The 27,069-nt window shown below is 34.6% G+C and overlaps 1 protein-coding gene across 1 annotated transcript in view; it reads left to right on the forward strand.

Moving 5' to 3' along the window:
* The first annotated feature begins 4,127 nt into the window (after nt 1–4,127).
* Nucleotides 4,128–27,069, forward strand: part of LOC136028358 (minor histocompatibility antigen H13-like) — a 45,439-nt gene continuing 22,497 nt past the window's right edge. The window contains exons 1-4 of the mRNA XM_065706144.1: nt 4,128–4,367; nt 6,256–6,280; nt 17,384–17,445; nt 24,212–24,294. Of these exons, the coding sequence (XP_065562216.1) occupies nt 4,200–4,367; nt 6,256–6,280; nt 17,384–17,445; nt 24,212–24,294 (338 nt within the window). The 5' untranslated portion in view covers nt 4,128–4,199. The remainder of the gene's footprint in view (nt 4,368–6,255; nt 6,281–17,383; nt 17,446–24,211; nt 24,295–27,069) is intronic.

A 27,069-nucleotide genomic window follows, 5' to 3' on the forward strand; every position in this document is an offset into this window, starting at 1 on the left:
TGGTATGTATAAATTTTAGAACTTTAAATATGTGTCAGGGTTAACTTTATCGGATTAGCTGAAAGGATTAACAAATTTTATTTAATACAAAATATGCATAAAGGATTCGATACATGGTGATCTAATTGTCTTTCTTTTAAACAGCACCCCTGTAGAAGATAATTTAAGTTAGTTCCTTCCCTTTCAGTCAAGCAGTCTCATATGAAAAGTATTGAGAATTTTTCTAATCCTTAATAATAAGTGCACTGGATTGGCATGAAAAATTTAAAATAAATATATTTTATAGAACAAAAACTACTCTTCTTAAATTCAATGTCAATAAAATTTCTGATTCAATTATTTTCTGGCTTTTTTCCAATAACACGTTATTCATCTTAGTAAGGTATGACATCTTCTAAACAACACTCCAGTAGACGTTAATTTAAATTCGGTCCTTTACTTTCCGTCAAGCAGTCTCATATGAAAAGCTAAAAGAACATTTATAATCTTAGCTGAAGGTCGACTCGACTAACGAGCAAAATTTAAAACAAATGTATTTGAGAGAACAAAAACTCCTCTGCTTAAATGCAATTTCAAGTGGCTTTCTGATTCAATATTTTTCTTCTTTATTTTTTTCAATAATATGTTATTCATCTGAGTTTGGCGTCTTTTAAACAACCCTCTCAACCAAATAAGGTGTTTAATGGTAGGTCTTTGCAGTCACCAAATTAATACTGCGTAGACAAATAGAACTTTTCTTCCATGTATCCGTCGCGTCTATTTTCTAGAAGCCATGTTTACATCTAAATTCTGAATGATTGATCATGAATTGTGTGTTAGAAATTGAACACTGCCCAACTCTGCAAATTAAGACTTTGATACATGCTTGAAACCGTGGTCATACTTAATTCTGATATGTCACCAATGTAGATAATGAGGCTCAGACGTTAGAATTTAGAATTACATTCTCAAGGTAATTGTTAAGATGACAGATTTATTTGTTCTAACAAGCGGCCTAATAGGAAAACAGTTAACTTTGTTGTTTTCAATACTTTTAGGTGGATCAGTCAGTCAGTTCAGCAGCACAGTCGATTTCAAAGATCTCCTTTTGAACATTTTTTTGCAAAATCATTTAAGTTTTAATAATTTTACCGTTTCGATGTATCATTCAGTTATTATAGTTAGGTTTTTTATATCAAAAACTTTTGTTTATATATATATTTATGATTTAATAAGTTTTCTGGATCTAGGCGTACTTTTTTGTTTCTTATTGTCTATTCAGACACATGGGAAACCCGATAAGAAAAACCAATCGATACGAGGAGCAAAGTGTTCAAACGTTAGGTGCAAAAAATTTCCTAAAAAGCACAGGTAACATGAATTTGTCTACGCCAAGTCTCTAAGCAAAATTTATTTCTTGCCAAGCATCTTCCTCTTTCATATTAGTTTTATACAAACCATTACTTTTTTGGATAAGAACTGATGGTTCTGGATAAGAATCACACAATCTTAAACTTCCGCATGCTTAAAAGTCTACATCCTTTCCATCTTTAAAAAGATTCATACGTCTTTGATAAAAAAAAACGTAAAAAACTGATTGGTTTCTATATATATATATATATATATATATATATATATATATATATATATATATATATATATATATATATATATATATATATATATATATATATATATTTTCTAAAAATTATATATTTACTTAAAAAATTAGCCACATGGTAAAGATGAATTCTATAATTGTTTAGTTCATTCAGGTTTTTTGCAATGTGTTAATATTTGTGATTTGGTAAAATTTATAATATTTAGTTTACCTATTGTTGCTAAAGGGAGGGATATATTAATAGGATAAGCTTGTTTTGGTTTTACTTGGTTGTTTTACATTTGCTGTTTTTTTTCTTTCATAGGCATATATTTTGGGGGTGATACCTGACGCGGGGATGCCATGGATATTCTGTGGTAGCCACAACACTGTGCTGGGTAGAGAATTTAGAGTGGCGAAACCCTATATAGGCCAGTGTATTCTCCTGATGAGCCCTTATGTTGGGTGTTGCCTCTGAATTATTTGTCTATATTATTTTTTCTATTGTTTGGTAAATGACGACTTATAATTATTGACGACATGACTGCCTGTCCATGGATTATTCTTTATGGTTGATTGTGTGTGGTTATGCTGTTTGACCTATGTGATTGTATGAATGAGTAGGGTTAAGGCCTCATTCAAGTGCTGGTCTATATTAATCACTAATTTAGGAAAACAGTCTTCCTTTTCTCCTTCTGTCTCTCTTTTTTTTGTGTGTGTTTGTGCTGTTGCATTGGTGATTTAATAATAATAATAATAATAATTTATTTTTAACCCACATCATAACAAGTTATGGCACTTGTGGAGTAACAAAAAGAAAAAAAAATGAAATACACTACAAGTAAAATACACTATAAATAGAAAAAACATTACGCTACAATGAGATTAACCGAACAGACGGACCAAAGGATGATGAGGCGATTTCTCTTTTCATAATATATATATATATATATATATATATATATATATATATATATATATATATATATATATATATATATAACAAGGAGAAATTCCTAGCCTCAAAACCTATCAGCAATATGGAAAAAAAAATAATCATTTTGGTTTGATATCGGTTCATAGCGTTTCTCCGTGCGACTGAACAACAAGGAAAGACAATTTTCTTTAATTTCCACTAATGGTCTTCTCTTTTTTCCTTTTCTTCTTCCGCTGCAAAGGAGGTACTGCAACTTTAGAGAGATGTTTAAGCCTCCATTTTAAAAGAATTTTAAGCAACACAATAGTGCTGCCTAGGTAAAGAGCAATACGAAAAAAACATATTTTTTTTCACCAATGCACTTCGTAATGAAAGATTTATCGTAGAAACTTCCAAAGGGGTTGAATCGGTTGGAATCTCTCTCCCGCACGTCCATCATTTTCCCGAACACACCCAATCAAAATATTGAGATAGCCATTTTGTTCAGCGTAATTGAAAGGTTCCAAAATTATGCTTTTGAGAACGACAACCCTCCCCATGTGACTTTGGTTATAGGTTGACAGATTACTCTTAGGGCAAGGGTTTTAAGTTATGCCTTGGAGGCATATGAGCTTTTTAGAGAAAGGGCGGTTGTATAGACTTCCAAATGGAGCTCATTGGATAGGTATTCAAAAGCTATAGTGCTCTTTTTAAGAATCAAAGTGATCTGAGGGTAGCTAGCCCCATAACGTCGCATTTTCCACAAATGTATTTGATACATGTTTTAACATGGAAATTTCTTCTCCAAAAAACAAGTTTTTCAAAGAAATGTAAAGAGATCCGTTAAACCAAAAATAAGCAAAAATATAGTCAAATAATCATCCAAGCATAAAACTACCATAAATCACAATAAAAAATAAATCAAACCCAAAACGAACAGAAATTATAATAATTAACAGGATAAAAGTAAAAACCACGATTTCAAGTATGGTTTCATGGTTCAAGCTTGTATCAAAGTCTTCATTTGCAGAGATGAACACAGTTCAATTTTTAAGCACACAATTCGTGCTTGACCATTCAGAGTTTAAATGTAAACATGGCTTTTTGAAAATAAAAGGGACTGATGCTTGGAAAAAAGTTTTTTTTTTATCTACACGGCACTAATTGGTGACTGCAAAGACTTAGCATTAAAATACAATTGTTTGGACTTATTACTTATACCATCTTTTCAAGCCATTTCTTTGATTTCGTTTTTTTCCATGTGTGTTCAAGTTTGAGCTCAAGATCAAGTAAAAGATTTGTTGACCTTTTAAATAAGCTATAGTTTTGGGTATAAGAAAAATAAATAAAAATTCATTATTGAAGTAGCAAAACCATTATAATTTCCTTGAATTAAAAGAAAATTCTGAAAACGTAAAAATAAAATACTGAAAACAACAATAAAATATTGACGGGAAAAAGCATGAATAATGCTATCTAGCTTCTTATTGAAATTAGATTACGAAAATTAGAGACACTTGGAAATCATTTTTAATATTTTAAAAAATATTTTTATAACCTTGTAACGAGGAAGTTGTTTACAATTATTAAGTCTTATTTTTTATATATTTATTATTATTAGAAAACTATTCTCGTAGATATTAGTATTATAATAACTTCGACGTGTCACTGCCCAAATTCCTTGTTGACAATTTTACTGACATTATGGATGATATAGAACCTCCTCAGAATATATCATCTACTAAACCATCTGCATCAGTTGAAGGAATGGTCATAGCATATGGGAATTTATTGGTTATGGCACTTGTGCCCATTTTTCTTGGTGCCTTTAGATCTGTGAAGCATCATAGCCTGCAAAAGAAAAGACTAGAGGTAGGAGTAGATTTGAATCATTTTGGGGAATTGCTAAAGTTCTAGTTTAGTGACTTCTTGCTATTCCGGAAAGGGGTTAGGTTAGGAAAATGAAAGTTTTTGGGATGGGTCTACAAGCTAAAATATATCCCAGGAAGGTATTTTAAAGTGCCCACCTCTGCTCCTTCTCTCCCTAAAGGGTCCTGAAATTTGCCTAGATGACAGGTCTATACTTACTGAAATTTTGACAAAACAACATTTTACTTTAATTTTCAGTTACCAATTGCTTTTTCTCTGCCTTTAGTTCTGAAAATGCAATACCTGTTATTTGAGTAGAATTCTGAGCCATATAAATTTTTTTTGAAAATTTAGGAAATGTATTTGTATAGGCTATCTTTAAACCTTATAAATTGGGATTGGGCATAGTTATGAAGCTGAAAACAATTTTGTTATATTACATTCAAGCAGAGGATCTATTTTGCAAGGTTTCACTTTTATAACACCCATATTTTTAAAGGTCAGGACACTCTAGAGGAGAGGGAGTGAAGGTAGGCTAGGTACTTCAAAATACCTTTCTGTGATATACTTTAGCCTGTAGACCCATCCCTGAAAGTCTTATTTTTGTAACCTAACCCCTTTCCAAGATAGCAAGAAGTCATCAAACTAGAATTTTACCTAGGGAATTTTTGCTTATTTTTAAATAAATTGTTTTGAATTTGGTCTATTTAAGGGTAGCATAGGCTATGGTTTATTGACCATTTTCAAACATTAGGTTAGCCTTGGACATGTAGGGTAGGCAATTTGTAAGTCTAGCCTAGAGAAAAAAATGGTAACTCACCATTTGGATTAACTCACTATGGTAACTTTGGATTAACTCACTAATGAGGTAGAAATAAATAGACATATGCTTAAGTAGAGTCAGAATTTCATCTTGAATCCAAATAAACTGTGACTATGCCAGAAATATTCCCTTATTTTGGCCTGCTGTTAAATCAATTTGAAGAAAAGAGACCTACTGACAATTTAGTGCATAATTGCAACTCAGGGTAGGCTATATATTTGCACATTAGAGGGTAGAGGGTCTTAATTTCATTTCTGTCTCAGACAAATGTTGTATTTTGCCTCAGGATGAAATTATGATTCTAAAGACATTCACTAGTGAATTAATTGAGAAATTTAGGCCAAGCCTGGAGCCATTTGTAGCTGGTTGTTCAGGAATGGAAGTTAGGCTGTTCTTTAAGTCTTGAAAGTGATAACACCTTTTCTGGATTTTTCATCTGAAAGATTGGTAGGGCCTTAACTTAATTCAAGGATGGTGTTAATTATGTGACTGTTCTTTCAAAACATTTTTCTAGAGATGAAAAATGTTGTAATCTACTGACCTAGTTCCTGGTCATTTATTTATATTTTGTTAAAGTAGATTTGTTCTGGTTTCAATTTAAGCATGCCAAGCTGTTTCTATGTAACCATAATTGACAAGCATTAGAGGGGCAGTTCCCTGTCTCAAGTGCCCTTCTACCTGCTAGGAGAGTCTTCCTTAAACTACAGAGATCATCTCTGATCTCTGATCAAGGGCTGATGCATCCCTTGTCTGTTGGGGTTTGTCTCAGGATGTTGTCAGATAGACTAGTACAAAATGCTGGGCTGAATTTTGCAGTAAGGGCAAAATCAAAAGGGAATACCAATATCATTAGAACTGGTTGTAATTTTTTCACAGAAGATATGGTAAACAAAGTGAAATAAGTTATTTGGTCTATGGCAAGGTATGCTACATGGCAAACTGAGAGGTAGAAAGTTGCTGAGACTTTTGTGGACATTTTGAAAGTTCTTGACTATTGTGATAAGAACTCAGTGACCCTACCAAATTTTGTTATATGAACCAGATGAAGTCTCTGCAGTTGTTGGTGAGGCAAGTGCTACACTAACCCAAAAGGTAAATGATTTAGGCCTAGAATTCAAGAATTTTGTGCCTATGCTGTTCCTTGGCAAGTAGAGACCCAGGCCTTGATAATCCAGTAGCTGTTGTCAGCCATCTTATGCTGTTGTTCTCAAAATGCCAAAATCTCAATAACCCCAGTGCTCATAAGCAGTTTTTGGTCAGCATTTGTCCTGACTCAGCAGAAATAAGTAAGCTAAGAAAGTTGAAACAGGTCTGGAAATTGTATGTCAAATCTAAATCTTCTGCTGCAAAAATTGTCAAGAAAATGAAAGCTGGTAAGTCTGAGGTTGCTGCTATGCTAAAAAAGAACCTGTTTATTGCTGTCCTGAAGGAGGTCCCACCTAACATGACTCATACTGATGTAGAGTCCCTTTTTCCAAGTACATCAAGGGCAATAGAAATTGGTAACTTTGAGTGTTCCAGAGTGTTTAAGCTGTATTTTGGGACCAGGAAGGATCTTGGAGATTTTCTTGTTGTATCAGTTTGTGTTGGCTGTGAGAAGTTGCTTGAAGAAGAGTTCACATTTATCCCTAAAAGGTGTTTTTCCTGTTGTGGACTTGGTCACATAACAGCCAACTGCATACTGATGCCTATTTGTGCTCATTGCAGTGCTTCTGACCACATTTCCAGGAAGGATAACAGTTGCATGGAAGATATGTTCTGCATTTTGTGCAAAAAGAATGGCCATACATTCTACAGTGTAAGAAGTCTGGCTAATAAGGCAATAAACAATGCTGCCCACCCAAGGCACAATGAAGAAAAAAAACAAGAATCCTCCATCTCTTATGCAATTGTCTCATGGAATTAAATGGAACTTTGCTAAATTAGTCTGTGTTTTAAATAAATTTTTATTTAAATGTGATATAATGTGTAATAGGAGCACTTTGCAGCTACTTTGAGCCTGAGCCTCTTGGAACTATCAACCAATCATATAGTGTTCTTGGTTGCTGCATGCTGCTCTCAATCTTGTGGTGGTCTAGCAACCTTTGTGAAGTCATGTTTTCCTTTGTCTATTTTTGATTCATTGAGTGACTTTTTGGCAATTAGAATCCAGTATTGATTAAGGGTTTATTGTGTGTATACCTTGGTTTTGAATGTTAACGTTTTTATAAAGTAAGGCTCAACCTGTGTGATTTGCCCAGAGATATTTATAATTGGATTATTTTTTACTTGCTACTGCCATTCTTGCCACTTATTAAATGAAAAAAAAAACAAACAAGTTTTTAACTGAAAGTAAGGAGCAACATTAAAACTTAAAAAAAACAGAAATAACTCCATATATTAAAGGGGCTATTCCCTCATCAATGCCCTGCTCTTTATGCTAAAGTTTGACTATTTCCCTCAACTTTACTTTTTAAAACAGTTAAAAAACTTTAGTGTAAAGAGTGGGGCATTGAGGAGGGAAAAGCCAGTTTATTATATGGAGTAATTTCTGTTTGTTTTAATTTTTAATGTTGCTTCTTACTTTCAGTTAAAACACTTGTTTGTTTCATTTAATTTCTGAACGTTTCTGAACTAATGCAGTTTTTGATTTTGGCTGTCTGCACATGAATAATTAAAATGTAATTTGCATATTAATTTTTTTTTGGCTAAATGGCTTTCTCTTAGTTGATCAGGAGATTTTGAGAAAAAAGGGAGTGTGGGAGGAGGCCTAGTTGCCCTCCATTTTTGGGTACTTAAAAAGGCAACTAGAACTTCTAATTTTTTATGATTTTTTTTATTGGTAGAAAATATATGTAACTTATAAATTAACTTATGTGAAAAATTCTATATTTGTATATTTTATTATGTACATGAGGGGGTTTTCCCCTTGTTAATACCTTGCTCTTTACACCAAAGCTTAAATTTTGCCCCAATTCTTTAAGAATGATCCCTGAATCACAAAGGCCATAAAATAAATAGTTGAAATTACTAAAAATACTTTAGCATAAAGAGCAAGGTATTTAGGAGGAGATGAACCCCACATATGGATAATAATTACTATTGATCTTCCACATGACCCCCTCCCCTCAACCCTCCTTCCAACCCAAAAAATCCCCCTGAAAACGTCTGTACACTTACCAAGAACCATGTCTATACTTAAACACTGGTCAAATTTTATAACTTTTAACCCCTCCCCCTTAGACTGTGGGGGAGTAAGTCGTCCCAAAAGACATTGTTGTCATGTTTTTGGACTATGCTAAACAAAATGGCTATCTCAAAATTTTGATCCAATGACTTTGGGAAAAAAACAAGCATGGGAGGGGCCCTAGGTGCCCTCCAATTTTTTGGTCACTTAGAAAGGGCACTAGAGCTTTTAGTTCCCATTAAAATGAGCCCTCTCACTACATACTAGCACCACTGGGTCAATACAATCACCCTTGGGAAAAAAAGAAGAAAAACATTTAAACATGCACCTGTGATTGGTCTTCTGACAAAAAATACGAAATTCCACATTTTTGCAGATGGGAGCTTGAAACTTTTACAGTAGGGTTCTCTGATATGCTGAATGTGATGGTGTGATTTTTGTCAAGATTCTTTTCTTTTTAGCTGTGAAAAGTACTTAAACCAGAATATTAAGAGTGGGTCAAAATGTCCTAGTACTGATGTATCTGTCCAATGCAGTAGCATTGTTACCAGCCAAGTCATGCTGACTGAACAAGAGTATCCTCAGTCCATTCATACAGATGAAGAGACTGTTACAACTGATCATACCCCCTAGCAATGTGTTTGCAGATTTCACATAACTGGAGGCTGCAGTGGAAAATAGCATGTTTCTTCATATTTTTGCCATTTTACCATGACAAGTGTTGTCTTCTACCACACAAATCTCTGTGTAAAAAGTTCGCTCATGGATTTTGTTTCATGAATTGTTGTCCTAATGTACATCTCACTTTCCACAGAAGGAGAAAGCCACGTTTTAAGATTGAATTGTTAAGTCCAAAAATCAGGAACAAAAAAAAATACACCCCTATTGATGAAGGGCTGCCAAAGACAGCCATATCCAGTCCCTCTTATGAGTTTTAATATCATGTCAACTGTCTTAAATCAGCCAATGCACATCCCTCCTCCATCATACCAGCCCCCCCCCCCTCTTGAAACTCTGGAAAAACTGGCAAGTACCAACATTACCAGCCTTTTGCCAATCCGTCTGGTCCAAACAACCAACAGAGTTGGAATTTTAAAGAAATCAAGAATTTAAAGATTCACCCACCATTCAAACCATGTTTTCTGAGTTTCCCAACTTAGAACCAATTCAGTGTGCTGGCAAGCAAATTCGAGACTGTAGTGTAAAGCCCTTAATTCATCCCTATTCATTTCCAAAATACTAGTGTCAAATGGCTGGCCACTTATGAACAAAATGGAGGAGGTCAAACTATGCTTGAAAAATTAACTTATTGATATTGCTTGTATCTGTGAATCATGGTCCGTGACTGAAGAGTATATTGCATTTGATGGATATAATACCTATTTTAAACCAAGAATGGCACCCAATTAAATTACAGTAACACATGCTGGTGGTGTTGGTATTATTTGTTGATCATCTATAAAAAAAGAGTTCTCAATTTCAACAATATACCAAATAAAACCGGTTTTGAATCTTATCGTTTTGGTGTAGGCCTAAGAGGCTACCTAAATAAGTGGTATCATTGGTGATATTTGTTGTTTATTATCCACCCCATGGCCCTTATCATAAAGACCTTGTGAATTACATACTTAATTGCACTGACTACATATGATCCTAGTATCCTAACACTGGTATCATAATGACTGGTGACTTTAATGACTCCAATCCCAAATGGATAAGCAATTCACTGTCACTTAAGCAGATAGTTAGTGTGCCAAGAAGAGGTAACTGTATGTTAGGTCTCATCTTTAGCAACTGTATGGAATATTACAATACCCCAATTACATTATCCACACTAGGTATGAGTGACCACCTGTGTGTTGCTTGGGTACCCAATCATTTTATCCCAAATAGACAATAACGTAGTGGGGTGTACAGGCCCTACGCACCTGTGCTAGTAAATATCAACAAGAAATGGCTCAAAATCATGACTGGCGTGATATCCTCTTATTGTCTGATGGTGACAAAATGGCATGTTTATTTTGTAGGGAACTGTTTGAAAAATACTCTGAAATTTTCCCACAAAAAACAAAATATGTGAAATCTAATGAAAAACCATGGATTACTCAAGATATTCAGGATCTGATAAAATTGAGGAATGTGTTGCATTAATCTGGACCTGAGGAAGATTTCAAAAGGTTAAGAAATACAATTGTGTATAAAATAAGATGTTCCTTGTGAGCAATATGGTTCAAAAATAATAAGCAAAATGTATCATTCCAATGGAAGGAAGCTCCATCATATGGTTCAAAATATTATCAGCAAAAAGGTGACCAAAGTGGAAGTTAGAGATAATGATGGTAAACTCCTGCAGCCTAATGAGATTAATGAATTATTTTTGCATCAATTTGTAAAATCCATCCATGACTAACAATATTATCACCTAATGACTCAGTTTCGAATATCCCTATCCTAGAGGATTTTATTAAGAATTTATTTCTATTAATTAAGAATACATTTAAAATTCTATTAAGAATATATTTATTGATTAAGAAGTTGAAGGCACTTGATCCATGCAAATCTAGTTACCCAAGTGAGATACCAATGAAATTGATTGCTGAGTGTGCTAATCTTTTATCTACTCCTTTATGGAAATTTTCAACCAATGTTTTATTGATACTGTTTTCCCTAGTATTTTTAAACAGACGTATGTTACCCCAATCCTTAAATGTAAGGATCCTAAGAATATTACTGATATGAGGCCAATTTAAAAAACACCAGCTCTTTCAAAAGTGTTTGAAAGTTTTATTTTTGACTATTTGTTTGAGGACATAAAAGATAACATAGATTCCCAACTATTTGGATTTAGACCCGGGTATAGTACCGTTCATTATTTTGTTGGTTGTTGGATGCCATCCTTAAACACTTAGAAAAAATGGGGCTTATGTTGATGCAGTATTTGCTGATATAGTACAGGCTTTTGATAGTCTTGACCATAATGTAATAGTGGGAGAAGCTAAGGTTATGGTTGCCCATCCATTTGTTGTACATATGCTTGCTAGTTTTCTTTTTAAAATATCTCAGTATGTCCAACTCCATTATCATGAGCCATCTGGTTTCTTTGATATTTTTTTTTGTGGTTCATCATAAGGGACTAAAATAGGCCCACTTTCTCTTCAAATTGTTTTTAATCGTATTTTAGCAACAGTTTGAGAGCGTTTTAAGTTTGCTGATGATTTGACAGTTTTATCACTGCAACTAAGCCCTCCGACTACCAAACAGTCTGACTTGACGAGAATTTTCAATGACATAAAAGCTAAATTAGGAAAGGCAAAATTGATGGTCAGCAAAACTAAGAGCTCTTATATGACTTCTTCCTTCCTAAAGGTTAACAGCCACTCTTCTATTTCCCTACTGCTGATAAAGAAAACTGTTAGAATACTTGGAGTACTTTTGGATAAAGATTTTAAGATGGAACTTGCATGTTGACTATCTGACTAAATAAGGCACCTCACTTTTACAATCGTTTTCCAACCTGAAGAGATTTTGTATCCCAACTGAGGTTTTGAAGTTTGTATACTGCAGCTATGTTAGACTTTCTCTTGAGTACGTATGTCCAGCTTGGCATCCAGGTTTGACAAAAGATCAATCAGATAGACTTGAGAGGATACAAAAAAGAGCTGTAAGAAATATACTTGGATACAGCTACTCAACATGTGATGATGTACTATAACAACCCAACTTGAATTCACTCGATAGTCATAGACATGAGTTGACATATTGATATGGACTAAATTGTTTGAATTCCCCAGCTCAATGTGGTCTACTACCCAACCCTGAAAGCCACCCTACTGAAGGACCTGTCACTAGACTCCAACAAATAAAAAATAATTGTCCACAGTTAATGACTTAACCAGCCTCTAGTACCAAGAGATGTTGCAAATCATTTGTCCCTTATTTTATTGGGTATTTTAATAATATTACCTTGACAAATATTTAATGTTTGATGCAGTTTGTTTCAGGTATTTGCGTGTGAATGTACCAATCATTTATATACTTAATTTTTCTGGACTATTCTATATAAACAATCAGCATTTTAATTGTGAAAATAGATTCTTGACTAATATTAATTTTTTATGACTCATTTTGATTTATTAACCTTGAAGCAGCACTTGCTGCCGTATTTTTTTGTGTTGCCGTTAATTTGTTTTTGGTCTTTTTTTGTGTCATGACATGCTCATGTTAGCTCCAGTTATTGCAGTGAATTAAATATATTCTATTATCTGCTTACAAACTACCACAACAATGAATCTGATACACTTTTTGCCATTAGTGCTGCTTATTTATCTAAATGCTTGTGGAAAATAAAAGAGCATGGTTTATACTGTATTGTGGCTGGTGACTTCAATTGTGATCTAACCAACCCACTTAATTCTTCTTGTAATTGTGATTGCCCAGGTATTATTTTTACTTGCATCCGTAATTTGAGTAGTACATCTAACTTGGACCATGTTTGTCATACATCATCTGTAACTATTGTGGAAGTTGTTAGTGATTCCAATTTTATGTCAAATCACTTTCCATTGTCCTTTAGTGCTCTGATTGGTGATTTTGGCCCTTCTTCTAACTGGCTTCTAAAAAAGCAATCTGTATTTTATGCTTGTGATTGGGACAGGGCATCTCTAGATATTTTCCAGAATGCGTGCAATGATGTCCTTGCAAAAATTTGTATACTGTTTTATTTGTTGATGCAGAGTTCAAGAAAGAATATGTGTGACTCTCAAGTTAGGTTGAACGTTTTTGTTGTGAACTTCCTCATGCCCTAGCTCTTGCACAAGACTCAGCAGTACCTATTAGGTGAGTAAAAGTTAAAAGTGAAGAGCTTGGCTGGTTGACTAATTATAATTTGTGAAAGCATGTTTTTCTGCTAAGTTTTAGCTTTCAGTTTGGATTCAAGCAGATAAACTGCGTGATGGGTGGCTGTGAAAATTGCATGTTTATATAAAATTCTAGTTTGCAAAGCAGCTTTGTCTGCATCAGAGTTCAATTATTTCATCTTGTTTTGAAGAAGTTTGGTCTCTGCCAAATAAGTTGTGGTCCAGTCTTTTAAAAGATGTGCCAAATCAAATACTGTCTCGTATACGACTTTCCTCATGGGTTGAGCATTATAAAAAAGAATTTTCTGCTCCAGGTCCATGTCTGCAAAATAGTTACAAAGTGAAACTCTGATTTTTTTTTCGGCATGCTTCTAATCTGGGGCTGATTATTACAAAGAGCCTGAATATTTCTGCAATTGGTAAACTGAAGAAAAAAAAAGTCTAGAGGATTTGATGGGATTTCTGTACAGCATTTGTTGTTGTGTGGTGAACTGTTCATGAAACACCTATTACTCCTTTACCAAATGATATTCAATTCGAGATTTGTCCCTGATTCTTTTTCAATTAGATGTTTGACTCCTATCCTTAAGAAGAATAAACCCCCTTTTGAATGTTCGTCTTTCCACCCAATAACAGTTGCAACTTTATTTTGTAAAATTTTTGAGAAATTGATAACTGATGAGTTGAGAACTAAATGTACAGTTTAGGCCCACCAGTTTGGTTTTCAGTCTTGCCCTGGGTGTGGTCATGCCCTTTCTGCTTTGGTATCTGCTTTAGTTGATGCATATAAACACGGTGGAAATATTGCTTTAGCTGCCCATGATGTAAGGCGAACATTTGATTCTCTTCTCCACAAGGAGATTATATTTGATTTGGGTTTGGTCAAGGAGGCACACTTGTGGCTCTTTAAAGAGGCGAACCACAACAATGTTAAGCGATCTTCGGTTCCAGTGGTCGCAGAGGAATGGGGAGGGATGCGTTTCGTAGCCCGAGCTCCAACTAAGAAACCTGCCAAATTTCATCCCCCTCCGACTTTCCCTTCATGGGGAAAATCTGGCCGAAAGTTTCGATCCACCAACCCCAGCCCCCCTTTAACGTTGTCCGATCGGGCTGAAACTCACAAGTTAAGGTCCCCTAGGGCCCAGGAGCTTATCTGCGAAATTTCAGCTCGATCCGATAACTCCTTCCCTGTTTTCCAGAAACCACGCATTGCCGCTTAAAGTTCATGTTCTCCTTTTGTTTTTTTTTCTGCCACGCCTACAGGTCACAGCCGACATCGGATCTGGGTGTACGAAGACTCATTCGACGCGGAATTCTCCGAGTAATTTTGCTTGAAAGTTTCGTCGGAAAATCTTAACCCCCCGATTTTCTAGCTTAGAAAAACCCCATTTCCCCATAAGAGCCCATGTTAAGTTTTTTGTTGTTAAAAGTTACGAATTTCAACATCAAGTACATCAAAATGATCAGCTCGACATGGTGAGACTGACTGAAAGCTTTAAAAAATTCTGTCTTAACCCGTAAAATTTTTATTTGAGAAAAATGACAGAAACCCTTTTTTTCTGCCACGCCTACAGGTCACAGCCGACATCGGATCCGGGTGTACGAAGACTCATTCGACGCGGAATTCTCCGAGTAATTTTCCTGGAAAGTTTCGTCGGAAAATCTTAACCCCCCGATTTTCTAGCTTAGAAAAACCCATTTCCCCATTGAAGGTAAAATTTTCTCTTGTAATAACATCACTTGTTTGAAAAATTCTTACACTAACAGCAGCTTGGCGCAGCGGAAGCGTGCTGGGCCCATAACCCAGAGGTCGGTGGATTGAAACCGCTAGCTGCTAACTTTTTAAAATTTGTAAAATTAGGTAATTTTGTCAGTTTGAATTTATTGATACAGAAAGGGAGAAAATAAACATGGAAACATGTGATCAGAGTTACATACTGGAATGTTCACAAGAATTTATGCTGAAGCTGGGGTAAGGCTTGATGGAAGCAAGCTAAAGAACCATTTAAATTGATTTCCTAATTGAAGCCGTTGGTGAAATTTTCTATTGTAATAACTTGTTTGATAACAAGCATAACAGCAGGTTGGCGCAGCGGAAGCGCACTGGGCCCATAAACCGGAGGCGGGTGGGTAAAAACCACTAGCTGCTAAATTTTATATTAAGCTGCTAAACTATTAAAATTATCAAAATTAGATAATTTTGTCAGTTTGAATTTATTGATACAGAAAGCGAGAAAATAAACATGGAAAATTATTATTAAATTACATCCACCATGGATTGTAGAAAAACGTACAGAAATAATATGAAAAAACTTCGTTTTCTTAAAGAGTTAAAGAGGCTGCGTCCCAAGGTCGAACCTTAAAACGTACAGGAATTAGGAGAGGCATTTGGGGGGCTGCCGCCCCCCAAACCCCCCGCTTTTAAAGACTCTTTTGTACAGGTTTTTTGTTGTGGGGGGCTGCCGCCCCCCTAACCCCCCGCTCTTGGCTTCGGAAAGGCCCTCTTTTAATTAACAAAACAAAAAACCTGTACAAAAGAGTCTTTAAAAGTGGGGGGTTTGGGGGGCGGCAGCCCCCCAACTGCCTCTCTTAATTCCTGTACGTTTTAAGGTTTGACTTTGGGACGCAGCCTCTTTAACTCTTTAAGAAAACGAAGTTTTTTTCATATTATTGGTGTTAGACCCTGCCTCCTAGCATTGACATGTATGAAAATCTGAAAGTGGAGCATAGGCTCCCTCTACTAGCTAAGGAGTTTGCTAGTCTCTTATGTGATTCTACTGTTTCTCTGCATATACTGTTTCTATTTAATAACAGTCTTATAAGGCCACAATCAAAGTCACTTCTGACTTATATTCTGTGTTGTATTGATTTGTCTTTGATTGGTTATGCAGACAATGTGCTGAACCTGAGCTGGTCTCTGCATGGACTAGAAGCTAATTTTATCAAGTTGCAACAAGAGTATGCCCATGTTGGATTCCAGTTTAATGCTGAAAAGTCTGAAGTTCTGCTTTTTAACTCATAATCAGATGCTGGTCAGAGCATCACACTTGGTCATTCTATTTTTGAGATTGTGGACAATATTGGATATCTGGGCCTCCCTATTTGATGGTCATTACTAGAGACAAATTGGTTACTGCGCTCTCGTTTTAGAAGCGGTCTTCTTTTACATATAGCTATATAGTGGTAAAAAAGCGGAAGTTTGATTGTTGTCTGTTGGCCCAGGTGAACAATGCTATGATTCTGCCTTGTTATCTGTACCTTAGCTCATTTTGGCACATTTTTACACCTACAGATAAACTGAAATAATGCCCACTGTACTACAAGTACACACCAGTACAGTGTTACCAACCCTGAAGAAGCAATTCTATCTCAAATAAAACAATTTATCCGCCAAGATCCACCCATGGGCCAATGTTTTGCAGCAGCAGTCGGCATTTGTTTTTGATTATTTTGTTTTGTGTCAGATTAGTGTTTTTTGCCCTATAGGCAAGTGTGTATTCTCCTGATGAGCCCTTGTGTTGGGTTGTTGCCTCTGAATTATTTGTCTTTGCTGTTTTTATTGTTTGGTAAATGACGACTTATACTTATTGACGACACGACTGCCTGTCCATGGATTATTCTTTATGGTTGATTGTGTATGGTTATGCTGTTTGACCTATGTGATTGTATGGATGAGTAAGGTTAATGCCTCATTCAAGCGCTGATCTATTAATCACTGATGTAGGAAAACAGTCTTCCTTTTCTCCTTCTGTCTTCTTCTTTTTTTTCTTTTTTTTAATGTGGTTGTGCTGTTGCATTGGTGATTTCTCTTTTCATTATATATATATATATATATATATATATATATATATATATATATATATATATATATATATATATATATATATATATATATATATATATATATATATATATATATATATATATATATATATATATATATATATATATATATATATATATATATATATATATATATATATATATATATATATATATATATATATATATATATATATATATATATATATATATATATATATATATATATATATATATATATATATATATATATATATATATATATATATATATATATATATATATATATATATATATTATATATTATATATATATATATATATATATATATATATATATATATATAATATATATATATATATATATCCTTTGATTGCAAGTGGTGCACTTTTTGGTATTTACATATTCTTCAAGGTAAGGATAGATTGATTTGGCAGTGATGACATTGTAGGGCATTAGAACAAATATCTTCTGAATATGAACACTTTTTAATTTGTGCCAACAACTTTATTATTATTATTATTATTGTTGTTGTTGTTGTTGTTGTTGTACCAACAACCCAGAAATGGTCAGGAAAATTTTGTCTCTTGAAATCAATTTTTGTATCAAATTTTTTATCTTGAAATTGCGAAATCAATATCAGCAGTGTATCTGTTGCAGACTCTGCAACTCTCTGCAACTCAACAACCAGTTGCAGACCAGTTACTGCAACTCTCTCCTTTTAATGAAATTAATTAAAAAGAACGTTTCTAAAACGAAGTTTTTCAAAGAAAAATAAATGCCATGTTATGCTTAAGATTATTAGAGATAAAAACATATAATTCAAATTTAAAGCGACCAGAAATTACTATTTAAGAATAAATGAAACCCAAAACGAACGGAAATTAAATAAGCTTTCATAGCAAACAAACATACAACAGGTATTGATATAAATGTATAAATAAACCTTAAAACGACTAAAACTTAAATTGAATATGCATATCAAATTAAAAGAGAAAAAAAAATCACTACAAATAACTGCAACTGCATCATTGCCTCTATACTAAAAAGGAATTATATTACGAGTATTATCTTTTATATTTATTACAACATTGAAAATAAAATTATAGTGAAATAAACTCTTTAAGTGTTGATGGTGTATATTTCTGCTGATGCTAAGTTCAATATTTTCTTGATTTTTTTTTTTAAAGATTCTTCTTCAGAACCTTTTTTTATAAGTTCCATCTATTTTTGATTGCCGAAGTTTCAAGTTTTCTAACATTACCCATTTTTAGTGTTGTCAGTTTACTGTAAAATAAAAAAACTCGCTAAGTAAAATTGGTAAAATATGGTACTCCCTATGAAACACAGGATAAAATTGGTGTTGCCCTGTAGCTACAACCCCAATTGAGCATTTCTTTTTATGCATCACTTTTAGCTTTTAATGAAATATTTTAATTATTCTGGTTTTTCTGGGCTTAAAAAAGGTAATGCCTCATCATCTAACTATAGTTTCAGTCTATAGACAGTCTAATTTCACCCTTTGTTAATCTCGTCCCTAGGGTAATACCTCAACAATTGGACAGTGGCTGACTTTGGATATCCATTTTCTAAAAAGAAAAAAAAATCGAATCTAGCATTATTTGGGAGAAAAATCACAATCATTTTTTTCTATATTTAAATCTGAAAAATGTTATCATAATAGCCTTGCATACTTAAAAAGCTGTATTCAGCCCAATTCTTCATATTGTATACACGTTATTTTTCATTTATTTTCAAAAACACTTAATACAAGTAAAAAATAAGTTGGTACCAATTTGATGACTTTGATTAACTAAGCACTGAATCAGAATTGTAAAACATTCAGTCATTTTCACAGTCATTAAGAATGTCTTCAACTTGATTTGCTTATAAATCTAGCTTTTCTCCTTCAGACTTTGATTCCGATTCTGGGGACTGTGCCTATTCCAAAGCCCCCCCCCCCCTAAAAAAAAAGTCCTGGATACGACCCTGAGAATTATATATCAATTTCTACCTTCGCCCTCCCATCGTCTCTCTCTTGGAACTAATTCTACATTTGTCTGGAAATTCTTTCAAAACAAGTGCTGAAACCAAAGGGCCATTAAACTAGAATAATTTTTTTAAGACGTTTTAGTAGTAACAACTCCTTCGGTAGCATTTGGTTGAAAAGCCGGCTAAATCTTAGAAAAGGGCACTGGAACTATCGACTTCCAATTGATTAAGTCCCCTCCAAAGATTTTTTGACCACCCGTTCCACATGAATTGCCCCTGGGAAAAATAAAAGAATAAATATTAACACATTGAACCCTTATGAGCCTTTACTATAGGCAATGCCATACGTTTGCCCCTTATTTAGACAGGAGTTTCTCATCTAATAAAGATCTGGAATTATCCAACGGGAATATAGGAGGGATTGTCTGCGGGGGGTGGGTGTTGTATATTCCAATCTGGTTCTAGTTTCTGGATTCAAATAAATCTGGCTTTGATGGTTGATTAATTTTAATATAATAACAATTTTATTATGACTAAAATTCAACATCATCAACGCTACGCAACTTCTGTAATAACAATCACAAAATAGTAATAGTCTAAATGGGAGGGTCCATTGCAACTGAACGACCATGTAACTGTACCCCAAGCAAGTGAACCCTCCTGCAGCTGAACTATGTTGCATTTGAACCATCGGGTAACTGAACGCTTGTGCAACTGAACCCCATTTATCAGAACCGTCGTGTAACTGAACCCTTGTGCAACTGAACCACTGTACTCAGTTTTGCAGTATTCTACAACTACTAGGCAATATCATTGGGTAAAACAGAAGTTATAATCTTTACATTTTCAACCTTTTTGGAATTGTTTGTTTTTCAAAGTCATGGTATAAGTGCCTATCAAGATGATTAATGAAAAGCCTGTGTTTTGTTGTCACAAAAACGAAGAAAATAGCACGTCACAAACCATCAAAGCCAGATTTATCTCTCCTTTTTTATGTCTGTTAAGGGATTTCCCATCGCCCTTTCACTGTCTACGGGTCTAGGTGTTTACCCCTCCCCTCGGAGAATACCACCCGCGGAAAATACCCTCCCGTGAAAAATACCCCCCCCCCCCCCCCCAGCAGCTGGCTGGTTTCCAATCACTTTTAGCTTAAAGAACGGACTAGAACTCAATTTCTGATTGAACGAAGGTTCTCCGGAGTTTCAATGACCGTGAGACAGAGGTGGCGATGAAGAAGGGACGTCCCCCTCTTATACAGAATAAGCTCTGCTCATTTTGAGGTATAATGTTGCTCTTTACTTCCATTACAACAACTTAGACCAGAAATTTTATCCCAGAAATCAAGAGGGATTAAATATCAATTTTACATTTTTGGTGTGTTTTTTTAAGTTTTTTCCTCCCCCTTGTCCGGAAAAAAAAACTCCCAAACAGAAATCCTTAATACTTCCCTGTTGATTACACATAAATTTCTACCTTCACCCTCCTCTTGTCTCTTTCTTAGAACTAATTCTGTATTTATTTGAAGGCTCAATGAGAGTTGGGATGTTTTGGTATTAAATTGCACCTTTTGAGCCATTGTGACATTTCAATCTTCAGGATGTCTTTAAATCTGATTTGGAAGTCTTAATGGTGGCAAATAAATGTTGAATGCATATATGATAAACATCATCATCAGGGCATTTTACCTGGGGAAAGTTTGAAAACTGGATATATTCGAGCAAACTAATACTTTCCCTCATAAAATTTTTTTCCAAGAAAAGCTGAAAATTTTACCCTTTGCTGTTTTTTTTATCTTTTTTTTATTTTATTTTTTTTATTGAGGCCACCCATTGTAACAAGATTCTCTAATTGTAGCAAGGTTGAAAACTGGGGAACTTCACGTCATTTAGTGCTTTGCTTCATATATCTCAATTTTCCAAGAAAAGCTGAAATTCCACCCTCTGTTTTTTTTCATAATTGCCCTTAATAATTGTAAGTTAATGGCACTATTTTTTTTAACAAACGTGAGGAATGCGCAATATCTACTTTCAAGTTAATCAGGTTTTCTTTTAAATTCGGATCTTTACTTTCCAAGAACTCTAAAATTGAATCAGAAATTGAGCAAATCTTGTTTTTACATGCTCTTTTTAACAACCAGAGTACTTCAGTGTGTTGTGGCAATCGTTGGAAGTGTTAATCATTCTCATCGCACAATTATGCAACTATATGCGTATTCAAAGCATTGCATCTTATTTTTGTTGAGTTTATTGACCACAAACAGAAGCAATTGGTGGAATGTATCAATCAAATGTTTTGCTACTAAGCGTTGTTGAGATGACGCAGTGTATAAAGTTTTCAGAAGCAGCGCTATAGAGTTGCCTACCATAAGGCTTCAATGTTTTATTATTTTTTTCTAAGGGGCACTTCATATGGAAGAGGTGGTCGAATACACTTTGGAGGGGAATCATACGATTGGGAATAAGAAGTTCTAGTGGCCTTTTTAAGAGTCAAAAGTGACCAGAGGGTAAATAACTTCTAGGCATACTATAATATTAAATAATAAAATTTCTCTGTATTATCATAATGATATATTATTATAATAATATTTCGATTTTAATAGAATGAGGGAAACATTCCAAGGGAGGAGGGGTGAATGATACTCGAAACTTCCATTTTTAGGATCTACACAGGAGTATTTCTCCATTTTCCTTTTTGATATTTTTCTTGTGTTTTCTTTTTTCCAAGGTGAGAGTTAACCCCTTTCCCCCTGGCGGCAACCATGAAAATAATACCGACCTTGATATAGAGCAAATGGTTTTTTAATATCCCCAGCACAGAGACTTAATAGCATCCTTAAAGTGATTCTTTCTTTTTATATTTATTATTATAATAAGTAATAACATTTCCATATATTATTAGATTATAATATATAATTATAATAGCATTTACACATTATAAAAGGGGAATATTCCTGGGGGGGGGGAATCATACTGAAAACTTCTACTTTTCTGAGTTTGCATAGAAGTATTTGTCATTTACCTTTTTGATGTTTTTTCTTATCTTTTCGTTTTTCCAAAGGGGAGCATTACCCCCATTCCCCCTGATGGCACCCCATGAAATGTATTCCATGATATAGATAAAAAGTGTTTTAATATCCCCTGTACAAAGACTTATCAACATCCCTAGAGTGATTTTTTATTATATTTACTATTATAATAAATTATGACATTTCCATATATTGTAAGGAAATGTTCCTGGGGAGAAGGGGGCGAATGATCCTGGGAACTTTCATGTTTTAGGATTTACAGTTCAAATTTATAACATGGTATTCCGTATTATGCACTAAAATTAAGTCAGTTTGCTTCCTATTGGACTAAAGTCTAATTTCCACCTTAATTATTGAATATTTGCAATATTTAAGGAATGACCTTTGTGATCAAACTGAAACTTTCAGGAATTTTTTAAGGCGGTGGTCTGGAGAACGTCAAATCTTGTTTTTTGATCGTGGGCTGAGGGGAAGGGTGAAAAAAAGTCTTTAACCAATTCAAAATTGTTGGCGCTATTAGCCCCTGTTCGACTGAAATCTATTCCCAGTGAAGTAGCTATCTAGAACCACAGAAATCATGTGTACTAAGATTATCGAAATTATCTAAGATTATCGATTATTTGATTATAGATATGATAAAAAATCTAAGGATATAGATTATAGATGTACTAAGCTTATAGATAAACTGTTTTCCGTCAGGTTCAAGTTGGAAGACGAGTTTGACATTTTTAGGGGTATTGAGTGACCAAACTGAATTTCAAGTTTGGCCTAAGGAGTTAGATAGAAGTAAATTGAGTAGAACCATGCATCCAGACCCAGACTATCAAAATGACATGTCTGTCATCTCGGAGACAATGATTGCGAATTCAGCTGCAACTTTTAGGAGTGTTTGTGATTTAATCTAGGAAGATTAAGTTAAGTTTCTATAGATATTTAGAATATATAGTAACTTTCAGAAGTTACTATTTAATCCAACCTAAATTTTTGAATTTAAGATATCAATGTTATTATGTTTGGAAATATAGTAATAATCTGAAGTCAGCCACTGTTTAAATACTACCAATAATAATAATAATAAAAAAAGATAAATGAGTAGAGGCCTATGAAAACAATAAATTGCAAAAAAAAAAATTGAATATCTTGGTTGTCGGCTATACCTAATAGCTTCCCTCGGCAAATCAAGAAGGTAGAATAAAGACAAAAAATTCCTAACGTGAGTCCTAACGTCATTTCTTTATCAAAGTTTAGCTAAGAGTCTTCTTTTGTTTTACTAAGGTAAGGACGGCTACTAGATGTGTGGGCGAAATGCTCAATTAATTTAATTGATATACGAACAAATAAATTTTCAAATGGGTATAAGTCCATTTATTTAGACAGTGAAGCAAACAGGTATGAAAGTCCAGATATTCTGATTACATATACAGGGATCGTCATCAGTTGAATTCTACTAATGAATTCTACTTTCGCTGTATATGTGATCAAAATATCTGGACTTCTGTACCTGTTTTTTACTGTTTAAGTAAATGGAATTATCCCCATTTGAAAATTTATTTGTTCGTCATAGAACGGCAGCGTGGTCTAAGAAGAAAATACCTAATTCAAGTTGTTACGTCGGAATGAATAGATTAATTAATTAATGGATTCAATTAGTTAAATCGTCTGCGATTCATTGTCTTCAAAATTTGCTCTTTATGATATTGTCTTTATTGATGGCAGAATGGAATGGTGGTGTGGTCTTGTTCGCTATTTAGATAACCTTATAACATTATTTTATATTTTGGCCATGTATATTACAGCTATGTAATAGCTGTCCCTGCTAAAACAAGGAAGTACTGTCACTGTTAAAGTGAAATTCCCTGTCTTTATAGTATATTTCATATCGTCTATATGGTAGGATTGTAGGGTGCCTTAGTTATTACCTGAGTATATACAATACCTAGATGGCACTCCAACATATGCTGCGTCTGGGGGTAAGTCTACCCCCTTATCTCCTAGTTATGTCGCTGTATGTAAGTATTGCAGGTTTAGCAGCTGTAATGTATGTCTTAAAATAAATCTTATTATTCTTTCGTTTAAATCCTTTAAGTCCAAAATCTTTTTATTGAAAAACAATTCTGTGCTCTTAAATCAAATTGTTGAAATTTATTCAACTTTTCTTTTCAGATTTTTTCAAAGGCTTACATCAACTATTTATTGACTTTCTACTTTTTCATCCTTGGTGTTTCAGCTCTAACGCATCTACTGAGGTTAGTTGAATCTTGTTTGTTTCTTGTACTTGCTTAATAGCGTTGTCGTTGAGTCTCAAAACTAATTAGGTATTCCTTAGGCTTAGACCCTTCTGTATCTCCAGGGTGCTTAGGGTATCTAAGAAGTCACAAGTCATCTCTCATCACTGCAGCAATCTAACTATCCTCCAGTATGGGTTACAACGGGATGTTGAAATTTGCGAGGTCAGCTTGTTAGTTGCGTCGCACGGCTTTTTGGAGGGTCTTCTGTCTCTGATACCGCCTTGGTTACACTGGAGAGCGACCTTTGATAGCCAAGTTTCAAGCATGCAAATCATGGGCCCAGGTATGCCCACTTCCAGTATTTGATCACTTTGGTCGTTAGTGGTCTAGATGTCATACAAGATGCGGCGATAAAATAACGGGAGTGTTCGGAATAGAGGTACAAATTCGCTAAAAGAGGATGACCGCAACATGTGGAGCCTGAAGCCCTTTCTTTCGAACGCTGCACCTCCCGTGTCAGTAAATAGAATATTCTGGCCATGACCTTATAAGAGCTAGTGATTTGTTTTGCCGGGAAAGTGATAAATGTAAATAAATTCGCCCGATTTTTCAAAGCACTGAATAGCGACTTCGCACCCTTGCCTAGTTTAGCTTGTGAGTGCTAGTGTTCCTAGTTTCTTGACCCGGCAATGTAAGTAACCAAAGACTTGATCCTTTTGACTTTTTTTTTAGTGCAGTATTCATGCCAGTCATAATCGAACAATCGATGATTTATGGACTTTATTCACTTTGACTCATAGTAACGCCATCTACATTCGCCACTCTGTGGCAATTTGGACTCCTGAAAAGGCCACCAGATGGCAATGTTGTGGCTTTGCCAGAAACCACCTACAGACGCACACGCAGAGGCAAGCGCGGAGGCAAAGGAGTAAGTGGCATTTTTTCCCAGTGCATATTTCAGATCTGTCGATCAGATTAAAGACTAAATAGGAAGTTAGACTATAGTCGCTCGTAAAGCTAATCTGTCAGATGCACTATGAAATCCCACCGACTCTGACGCCGTGGTATGTTGATTTGACTGTTTCTGCTGATTCCAGTGAAATTCCTCCTGTTGTATGTCCTTAACTCCTGTCTGCTAAATCGCAACTTTCCTCTGTTTTCTTGACTAACGCTTGATTCTTGACTAACAAGATGGACGAACTAGAAGTCTTCTTACGAGAATCCAGTGTACCTATAGCAATCGTGATTGAATTTGAGATATCACAAACTATCGGATATATCAAAGCCTACGCTTGATTTTTAACACACGTCGTGATAGAGGCCTAAGCCGCAGAGTCGGTGGTGTTGGACTGTGTTTTTGGAATGACCTCCCATCCAAAGTGCTGAGTCTTGTAATTCTTAATTTTAACTTTTCTACTTTTAAAACAATCAAAAAAACTTTGACGTAAAGAGCGAGGCGTTTAGGAGGGGACAGCCTCCTAAATATAGGGAAAAATTTCTGTTCGTTTTAAGTTTTAATGTCGCTCCTTACTTTCAGTTAAAAAAAAATATTTTAATTACATAAAGGAATTATGATATTTTTCTATCGCTGAAGCAATATCCTGTTAAAATAAAATTAAATAGGTATCCTTTGTAGTTAGTCTTGTATGGTGTTAAGTTGATAAGTTGTTCTTGGCAGGGATGAAGAAAGTAAATGGGAAAGTCAAATAAATTAAACAATAATTAGGCACATAATTTTTTTCAACTGTTATTATTTCAACTATTTGATTAGTATAGAACGATAGGTTTACAATAAGAAGTTAAGGAAAAATCGTTGGGTTTGCCTATAGTCCCAGGGTTAGAAATTTCAGCTTGCCACCGGGGAATTTTGGCTCCAACACCAATACCGTGTTTTAAGCAATTATCTTTAATGATTATGAAATTCACACTTAAAGTGTTCCAGTCCATTTGAGTCGGTGTGAGTCAATGATTGGGATGGGAGAATGGAAGTTAATTTTTCTTTCAATTTTGACATGTTCGTGTTAACTTAAAATACTACTACTATTGCTAGCACCTCACTGTGGCACCAAGCTGCCAGGGGCCAAGACAGCTACGTAACCTCCTCCTCCATCCCAATCTATTCAAAAACTTCCTCTTTACACCCTCCCAAGAAGATCCGGTAGTGAATGAACATATTTTATTCTTTTCCATTTCCACGTTTTCTTTATGAAATCGCTTGTTTGAATACTCAATACCTTTGCGGTTTGCCGTCTTGAATATTATAATTGTCTTTTTAAGATTCAGCGGAATGAGTACTGGTGGTAGCAGAATGATTGTATTGGGTACTGCAGCCTAGTAAAAGACGAACCAATGTCCATAGTGAGAACAAATTAAAAAAACGCGTTAAAAAAAACCTGACAAGTGGAAAAAATCGTTGTCTTTAGCTGATTCAGGAATGGCAGCTCTTATCTATAATAGTCTTAATAGTAAAACGTTATTTTGAATACAAATTCAAAAAAAATTCCAAAGAATAGCCAGAAAACCCTCAAAAATGGACTCTGATCGAAACTGAAGGTATATCATTGAAATTGCCATTACCGAAACCCTATGCAAGCAACTTACAGCCCCATGGCTTGAACAACGAGAAAAAATCGCTTTTTTGCTTAGATAGCATTGATGCTTCCCCTTTTTTTCCCTTCCCCACTGCTAGCGGTGTACTGAAACATCATAAAGAGCTGTTTAAGAGCTCATTTTAGAAGAAATTGTTATATCTAATGCCTCTCGTATGTACCAAAACATAATATTTAAAATAAA

The sequence above is a fragment of the Artemia franciscana genome, chromosome 6 (assembly GCF_032884065.1).
Source record: "Artemia franciscana chromosome 6, ASM3288406v1, whole genome shotgun sequence".
NCBI classification, from domain to species: domain Eukaryota; kingdom Metazoa; phylum Arthropoda; class Branchiopoda; order Anostraca; family Artemiidae; genus Artemia; species Artemia franciscana.